Here is a 9,662-nt window from a genome sequence, read left to right as displayed (position 1 = left end):
CATCATTCAAAAACAAATAAACTATAGTAAGCAGACACTGAGTTTTTTTTATTATTATTTTGATTGTTTTGTTTTGCATGAGATTAAATCTATAATTTTTAATAAGGCTGATCTGTCTGAACAACAAATAAGGTGTAATATAGCATCAGGTCTATGAAGATCTGTACTACAGACCTGCCATAATTAAAATGACACATACTCTTCACAGCCTGGGTTCTCTAAGGCCCAGTGCAGTCTGCACAGAGGGGGTTTAGGCCCACTATATATCAGTACATCACTAGTTTCTAAATCCAGCAGGCCAAACAGAGGATCCTTGCTGCCTGATGTTGGCTGCAGGCCCATCCAGTCCGGATCAAAGACGCCTAAACCTAATGACAAAAGCTGCTAATTTACTCCGTGTCAGAGGGAGGGAGGTGATGGAGAGTCAGAGAGGGGTAGAGGAGGAGGAGGGCGTTATAATAGGTTCTTGAAATTACGTTGATAATTAATTGTGCAAATTTGTTTCTATTAAATAAAAATAACACGTATTGGAGAACTCAATTAGCGTTCATTAATCCTGCCTCTAAATTGCGTAAGATTGGAGGACTTTCTCTTCTTCTCTGGCGCTATTTCTCTGATTCATTCTAACCTCAGGGTTTTTTTCTTTCTTCTTCTTCACTCTTGGAGGTTACAGGCAGGCATTGGACTCTCTCCTCTCCTGCCTTTTTCCCCCTTGCCTCCTCTTGAGAATTGGAAATGGGGGATGGAGACGGGGAATGTGGAAGGTGCTAAATTAGCTGGCTGATCCGCGCTCATTGCCGCATACACATCCCCCTATTACTGCGCCCCAGCGCCGCTTAATATTCCGGGCATGTCGGGCGCGTCTAGATAGCAGATTTATCAAATGGGAAAATGAATGTATGATGATCAGTTAAATTGAAAATCAGCGCCCGGGTGACAGGCCGCACTGACACCTCGGTAATTAGAAAGAAAAATGATGGCGTCCGAATGCATAATAGAGCAAAAACAATTTACGCTATCCCCCCACGCCGTAATGATCGCGCGTTCAAATTGAAAATTTCTCCCGGTTGAAATTGAATTCATAAAGTGTGATGCATGAGCGGCACGGACACAGCGGGAGGGCCTGTCCGGTCCGGGCTGATCGATTGGTCGTTTGTGTTGGTGCCACCGAAACGTCTCTCTCTCTCTCTCTCTCTCTCTCTCTCTCTCTCTCTCTCTCTCTCTCTCTCTCTCTCTGAGTTCAGCCAGTGTTTCATGATGTAGCCCCACAGACACAGACACAGAGGCCTCTTGTACCCAAAATTAACATAAAAAGTAGAATTTTTTTCCTTGTTTTGACCTGCAGAAGCAGCTAGGTGACATTTTATGTATCTATTTTAAAGTCTTAAAAAACGGAAATATAAAAACAATGTACAAAAACAGCTAAAATCACATGATGTTTGCACAGGTAATGTGCACCAGGCTGCCACTATAATGGTACATCTTTACCTCTATAATGCAGTTTGGGGTAATGAGATCATCATTACAGGCTGCTCCTCCCTGATTGTAAGGCATTTAATAAACAGCTCCAATTAAACATGTAAGATACTTAGGTTAATAATTATTTACATTCACAGTTGGATCTTAAAAGTGCTTGTGAAGGATCAGATATGTTGTCTCTGATAATACAGAGGCCTCCTCTATGTCCAAAGTTGTTTCACAGTAAAATTTCAAACCTATTTTTCAGTTTATTTCTTTAATTATTTGGGACAATTGCCCATAATGTGCAACAAAGGCGCATTTTATGGGCTCGTTGTCTGTGCACACACGCACCCACACACACATGAGCTAGTATAAAGGCCTTGCTGAAGGCAGATCAGACCTATATTTTCTAATTAATCGCACTCTTGAAACTAACCGATTATAATAAAGCGTTTCCCCTCCCCAAAAAAAAGAGGAGAGAATAAAAGTAGAAATTTCACACAGCGCACGCGGAATGAACGATTTAATGTGATTGTTTCGGTCGAAGGGGACGTTTCCTGAGGCCTTATGGGAAAATAATGTCCTTATGAATTAAATAATAGGGTTATTACTTTCATTGATTTTAGCTGTCTGGGAATTTAGTGTTCAGCTTCGGTCTTAACCCATCCTCCTCCTGCTGTTTTTCACTCTCGCTCCCTCCTCGTCCCCTTGTCTAATTATTTTTCTATAAGCCCCCCGCTTCCTACAGCGCAAATAGCAGAGTCACTGAGCGAAAATTATGTAAATATTATTAAAGGGACTCAGGCACGGAAATTCATTTTAGGTCGGCGCAGCAAAGTAAAGCTCTGTCCCTCGGATCCCCCTCAATTTATTTGCAAATAAAGGCGAGGTGACCGGGAGGGATCAGGGATATTTAGCCGGGCTGTCAACACGGCTCCTCCGCGCACTGGCTCGCCAGAATTAATGGTTTTAATAATTGGGATTTCAGTTTCCGGGGAATTGGTGGCGTTTACACTTCATAAGCTAAACACACTCTTTCCTAAACGGGCAGGTCCAGTCAGTGCACGTGGGCACACACCTGCACATTTAGGAGCATCTGTCCCTAAACATCTTTAATTCAGCCATTCTTTACTTTTACTTTCTTTTTTGAGCTCAGCCAACAATTGGTCAAAAAATTATTAATGCAATAGCGCATCACTCGCCTCCTCTCTCCCTCTTCCTCTCCTATATCTTTATCTGTCTCCCCCCGAGGGACTCACAGTCCTATTAGAACAAATGACGAGGGGCCCAGGCGCTTTTGTAAAAAGGCGCAGGCAGGCGGGCGCGCGCCTGTCCTATTATGTGCGACACATGATCAATAGGGCGATAACGCAGCAACATCAATATAAGCGACAGAACAATGAGGGATATCATCGAACATCTATCTTAATATAGCCGACTACAAGGGCCGTCTGACAACCGCGGCAGCTCATGAAAATTCCGCCCCACGAATCTACCACCATCTCATCCTCCTCCTCCTCGCGCTCAATAGACTATGCGCACTCACGCACACACGCGCACGCCTGCAAGCACGCACACATCCACGATGCAGCTGGCGCGGCTATTATTTTCCCATTTCAATTTGACACCCCTGCCTTTCATGCTAATTCTATTATTGTAGGAAGTTTATGTGATTCCATATCACTAGAAATCGGTAATGTCTAATAACCCTTTGGGCTGAAAGGAGGAAAAAAAACTGCCTCGAGACCCGCGGCAGCCAGTGGGAAAATAATTACTTTCATATCAAAACTCAGCAGGAGGCGCAGGGTCCTATAGCCCGCGGCCACTAACCTCATTCCAGCTCGGCCTTTCAAATGAATAAATTTGTTAAAGCAATAAATACAAACAGCCAGACGGACTTGAGCCCCAGCTCCGGCTCACTACACAGAGAAAAGGGGGGATTTATCTGCTGTAACACGACAAAACTCCAGCCACCATGATCCAAGGTTCTGCCACACAGCAACCTCTCCATCTTTACCCCCCCCCCCCCCCCCCCCCACTTCAACATCGCCCTGGAAAGACAGTGATTCAATTTAAACAATAACTTTATTTATCAAAATGTTTACATATAAATATCATTTTCTCGTTTTTACAATATCTGAGGATTTTTGTTGTGTGTAAGATGTTTATTGTAGCCTAGTTTTTGTTACAAGTTGGTCACCAAAAAAGAGAGAAAGAACCTGCTTCTAAAGGTGTGTAGGCCTAAAGCCTGAATGTGAGGACAGCCACAGCTTTTGGGGGCCATCTGGATTGATCACACGTTATGATTAAAAAATAGATGAGAATTAAGTCTCCTGATTCCTGATATGTTTTTCGAGTGTCTCAGCAGAGCTTTGGGAATGTTTGAATAGTCTGAGCAGTGTTCCTGGTCCTTTGTTTATGTTTGCTCCTTGCAAGTGTTAGTCCATATCGACATCCTCTCCATCTGTTCCGGGTGTTTCTTGACAGTCTGTGTTTGCCTTGAGACACTCGGAGAGGTCTGGAGACGCTCGCTCCTCTCTTGCACCCTTCTCTTTAGCACACGGCTCGGCAGCTTGGCAGCCGTTGGTCACTGCCTCCGTTAGAACTTTCAAACTCCTCTCCTCGCCACTGTCACTGGACTGTGTTGAGCTCAGCCTGGCCGCAGCCGTCTGAGCCACACTGTTTGCTGGAGGAGAAACGGGGAATCTTCCATTGCTGCAGTCACCACCACCACACTCCTCCATGTCTGTTCCATCCACTCTATTGCTAATGTGATTGTGGTGATGCTGCGTGTTATGCTCCATATGATCCGAGTTTAGAGGCTTAGTGACAAAGCTGGAAAGTTCAGAGGGGGCAGGGCTCCCTTCACTTGGCACACACCTCTGTCCCAGGCTGAGCCTGTTAATGCTGTTGTCCTGACAGGGTGAGGCCTTCAGGGCTGTTTGGGGCACTAGAAAGCCCAAGGGCTGATGGGTAATGGGGTAAAGCAAGAAGTGACCTTTACCCACCAGTGTCCTCTGACTGGGCAACGAGGGGAAGTCCAGCTGAGATTTCCGTCGAGGCGTGGCGTCAGAGAGGAGGCTCTCCACGCTGAAAGGGTTGCGTTTCTGGAGGGTCGAGGACCTCGGGCCTCCTGGACTGGAGCTGTGCGTGCTGCCTGGGGAAACCTGCTCCGCTTCTCCTGTGGTTCTTTGGTTTTGGTGGTTTTGTAGTTGGCTGAAGTCATGTCGTGTTTGGTCACAGCTGGATTCAGTTTGGTGTCCTCCTGCACCCTTTGATGCTGGCAGTTCAATGTGAATAGTCCCAGAAACGCTCGAAGACTGCTGCTCGCTGTCGGTGAACTGGGAGACCCCGCTGTCACTCTCTGAACCTCCAGGCGTGTGGAAGCTGTCACCTGCGAGAAGTTTGTTCTGTGACTTCAGCAGCTTCCTCTCCTGCTTCCGTTTCTTCTTCTCGGCCCGCTCTCGGTCCCTGCGTGCGATCTCCTCGGGGTCCATGGGCTCGCCGCTGCACGTGGTTGGGTGGGAGTTGTGAGCAGGCCGCCCCGGCCCTTTCTTTGTGTTCTCCTTTTTTCTCCATTTAGCTCGTCGGTTTTGGAACCAAACCTATGAACCAAAACACACACACGTGAAATACACAGGTGGAGAACTGACACAGGAGATGATCACTGTTTGAGGGTAGTTTCTCTCCATCTGTTAAACACCATCTTTATATTGGTTCATTATATTCAAATTAATTTGGTTTTATAGTTTTATTTGTTCTGGAATTAGTTGATTAATGGATTGGTCCATTACCAAATAATTTCGTGTCAACAATTTTGCCAATTATCTAATCATTTATATAAGAGAAATGCCAGAAATGTGCTTGTTTTAGATTCTTCTGATTTTCCTGATTTGCATCATTGTAAATTAAATATCTCTGCGTTTTGTAACATTGGTTGGAAAAGAAAAAGCAAATTAAAGACATTATCTTGAGCTTTGGAGAATTTTTCTGACATTTTAAAGACTAAATTATCATAAAAACAAAGCATCAATTAAACTCGACAACATATTTGTTAGTCGCAGCATCACTTTGGACAATGGTTACATAAGTTTTATAAAACAGTGCATTCAGTTATTTTAGGCCGGACTTATAAGTCTACAACTTGTATGCCATTAACATGACCACCTCCACAATCTGATGCAATTCAGTCCAGTATCCGTGCAATAAGTACTTCCTGTATGTACACTATAATGTTCACTGTTCGAGAGTGTATCCAAAATGATTTGATTATAGTATGTGGTCATTTCTGTATCTTGGATGTAGGTGTTCCTAATAATTTATCCCTCTCAAGAAAATGAATACACTGAAGAGGGTTAAATTTGCCAAAATGCTCCTTCTGATGTGTGTTTAAACAACACCAGACCTCACACCTGCCATGACAATAGTGATAAATCAGTGTCACAGTGGTTATCAGATGGTAAGGACAAAACCATATTGCCTACAAATCCAAACAAATTCCACAAAGCCCTGAAACAAGTGAAAGCACTGTCCTCTGCATCTCTGCCGGTCTGTGTCTTTGTTTACTGCAGCTTTAAGCGTCTAAAGAGTACATTAGGTTAATAGGTCACAGCGGTGGACCAGCAGATGCACAGATGTGCCGGTGTTAATTACCAATGAGTCTGTGTAATGGGTAACTCCGCCAATTAATTGCACCGTGGCTAAATCGGCCATATCCCGTCTCTGTAGTTCTTTCACACCCAGCCCTCCGCTCATGTGGGGCTTAACACTTGCACGGCAATCCCCGGCTCTCCTCCCTCCATACCGAGCCAAACCAGGGAGCTTCCCCCGCCTGAGAGCCCTCGCTGCCCGGCCTCTGGGCGCGCTCAGGGCCGTATGTTCGGCGCTGATAACGCCAGGAGTTTAGCATGCAGAAGTAGGATCCGCGTACATTGCATAATAAGGACGGGACACCAACATCATGTGCGACAATGGCGCTTCTTATGAATTGTTAATGTTGGTTATATCTTTCCCCCGCAAACCTGGTGATAAAGGAGCGTTAAGCAGCTTGAGGGAACAATAATCTGAGGTTTAGGAGCGAAATCCCTAAACAACATACAGCAACGGAGAGCCCTGCTTCTGTCCCGCTTTTACTGCATCCAACCGTGCTAGCGAATTATATGTGGCTCATTTGAAAATACATGGATATACGTTAAACTACACAGAGTGTCATAAATGGATACTCAGCTCCTTTGCTGAGCAAATAATACGTACAAAAACCTATATGTATTTCTTGTATTATTATTATTATTATTATTATTGTTATTATTAGTATTATCATGCCACTGTTATTGCTGTTATGCTATTAGGCTATTATTAGCAAATTAAATAAGCACCTAATGAGAAATGAGCGTCACCTTTAACAAAATTATATGTAGGTTATTTTGTATTTTATTCCTGAGAAAGACATCACCTTAAGTTCTTGCATATTGTTTAATAATAATAATATATAATAATAATTTATTATTATTATTATTATTATTATTATTATTATGATTATTATTATTATTAATTTACAGTGTAAATAGTGTTTTTATTAAATTTCTACCACTACAAAATAGCATAATCTTAAATTATCATACAGTTGCTATTTCTTTCTGTGTTTTGTCTTTATTATTATTATTATTATTATTATTAATAAAAATTATAATAATAATAATAACAATAATAATAATAGGATAATAACAGATTTAGCTTTAATGTTCTTTAAATTGAGCCACCTAAAAAAATACTAATAGATTAAAAATAAGTGTAAAATTGTGAATAAACTGTGGCATAATTAGAAATTATATATTAGCCTATAACTGGAGGAAAGGGAATAATACTAGTTACCATTTTAACCCCTTGGTTTGCTCAGTAAATAGCCTTGTTTTTATTAACCCATAAATCAATAGGTTGCCTCCATGCATAATTCAAAAGAGACCCTTTATTGGTGCTTTGATAATTGACAAATAGCTATCCCAGTATGGGGGAGGCCTTCACAAAACAAACGCCCCTCTGACAGTTTATTTTTAATGTTTGGTAGATTTTAAAACGCGAGTAAGATAGAAATGTTGTTTTTTTTTAAAAAAAAAAACAAAAAACAAAAAAAAAAACCAACAACTCACACCTATCTGTTTTCCTCCATCAACTTAATAAATGAATTAATGCTCCTGAAAATATGTGACTCGTGTGTCTTTACCTGAACCCTGGACTCCACGAGGTCAAGCCTGAGCGCGAGCGCCTCCCGCATGAACACATCCGGATAGTGACTCTCGTTGAAAGCCTTCTCGAGCTCCTCCAGCTGCCACCCGGTGAAATTCGTCCTCGTGCGTCTCCGTTTACAACCGGGACTATCCTTATCCGGGTCCCCAGAATCTGCATTGGTCGACGTGTGTGTTTGTACAAGTGTGTGTTTATATGTATGTGTGTGTGTGTGTGTGTGTGTGTGTGTGTATGAGTGTGTGTGTGAGTGAGAGAGAGGAGAGAGAGGGGACTGTCATGGCAGGATTTACTTGTAAAGCACCAGTTTAATGTGAAACTTACCTCTGTCACAGCACACCTTGCTTTTTAATAATTGTGTTGCTCTTGAACTCAGATAAATCAGGTCACAAAATTTTGGTCCAAAGGAAACACACCTTACTGCCATATTTGATATTTTAAAGCATTCCCAGGAACTGCAAAAATTAGTTTTGACCATTTAATACTCAACAACCAGCTCACAATACCAATCTGAGTGAGGTTAAGGAGAATTGTTACCTTTATCTTAACCTCAAGTGCAGGTGTTTAAGTTATTAAAATGAGCCTGCACATAAACTTTTTTATTTTCGTTTTAAATTCATCAAGCTCCAAAACTTTTAAACAACATGGTTTTCCCTGCAGACTGAGTTTCTAGTTTAAAATTAAAGTCTCCAAAACCTTTAAAAATGTTTAATTTAGCCTCAAAGTTCACTAAAATTATCTTATTTGGACACAAAGCAAGCCTACTTCTGTCATACTTGCCGTAACAATACATTGTCTCCACACAGGTTTGTTATGAGACATAAAGAGCCAGGCCTACCTGAGAGTTTGAACTGCTGGCTGTCGGGGGAGAGCAGCGGGTTGGAGCTGACCACCGAGGCCGAGCAGGAGCCGTTAAGTAATCCGTCTATAGAGAAGGGGCCGGCGGCCGCGGACTGCAGCTGGTGTCCGCTCGCGTAGACGTGCTGGTGATGGTGGTGGTGGTGGTGATGGGGGCCGAGCGCGTACGGGAAGCCCACCAGCCCGCCCAAGGAGCCTCCGAACTGGGCGTGAGGATGCTCGAGTACCCGACTGTCCATGCTCGCCCGGGCTGCGGCGGGGCCGAAGTGAAGATGCAGAGGGAGGCAGTGTGGCTGAACATGCAGTCAAGAAAAAAAAAAGTCTGGGAGAGGAGGAAGAAGCTGCGAGGAGGAAGAGGAGGTGAAGGCGGCGGGGGGGAGAGAAGGGAACCCAGGCGGACGGACCGTCTCCCGCGGCCACGGTATGGTCTGTAGAGGAGCGGCGGAGACCGGGCTATACGAGGTATGTCGCGTTTACGGTCCAGCCGAGATGTCAACCCAGCTCTTTCTCTCCGCGAGGCAGCTCATTAGGACTCCTCCATCTGCTCGCGGGACCAATAAGAAACGTTAATCGCCCTGTGACGTCAGAGACGCGGTTAATGGAGTAACGGAAGGCAGAGCACGAGGAAAAATGAGAAAGAGAGAGAGGGAGAGAGCGTTGCTTTTTTTCTTCTTTCCGGATCGATCGCTAATTACACCTGGCGCGGTCCTTTAATTCAGCCCTGTCAAAACAATGAGGACGAGGCTAAGCTGGCGCGTGGAAACAGCCGAGTGATTGATGGACCGACTCCATTAAATTCTCAGGAATATAACCTGTATTTATATAAATGTATTATGTTTTCTGGTAACTTTAAGAAGCGACTACTCTTTCCTTTCTCCACGTCTCCTCTCACGTGCGCGCTCCTGCATCGCGCGCGCGCGCGCGCGTGTGTGTAAGTGTTTTACAGGGGGCATTCAGGGCCAGATTGATCCAATAACAGCGCCTTTATCATCCCCCTTTTTTTCCTGAGCTGTCACATCGCATTTTAAACTACAAGCCTCTCTCCATCTCCCAGGCACGCCTCCACCTCCTCCACCTCCACACTCACACACACACACACACAC

At 43.9% G+C, this 9,662-nt stretch overlaps 1 protein-coding gene across 1 annotated transcript; it reads right to left on the bottom strand.

Annotated features, from left to right (window-relative positions):
- Nucleotides 1–3,529: 3,529 nt before the first annotated feature.
- LOC117254848 (homeobox protein unc-4 homolog) lies at nucleotides 3,530–9,074 on the bottom strand. Its single transcript, XM_033623285.2, has 3 exons — nucleotides 8,540–9,074; nucleotides 7,682–7,857; nucleotides 3,530–5,066 (listed from the first exon to the last, which is right to left on the bottom strand). Exons 1-3 carry the CDS (start codon nucleotides 8,796–8,798, stop codon nucleotides 3,900–3,902), a joined length of 1,602 nt encoding a protein of 533 aa, XP_033479176.1. The 5' UTR covers nucleotides 8,799–9,074; the 3' UTR covers nucleotides 3,530–3,899.
- Nucleotides 9,075–9,662: the final 588 nt, after the last annotated feature.

Source organism: Epinephelus lanceolatus, chromosome 3 (assembly GCF_041903045.1).
Source record: "Epinephelus lanceolatus isolate andai-2023 chromosome 3, ASM4190304v1, whole genome shotgun sequence".
Classification (NCBI taxonomy): domain Eukaryota; kingdom Metazoa; phylum Chordata; class Actinopteri; order Perciformes; family Serranidae; genus Epinephelus; species Epinephelus lanceolatus.
Note: the sequence above shows the minus strand (reverse complement) of the source record. Positions and strands in the feature narration are given on the sequence as shown.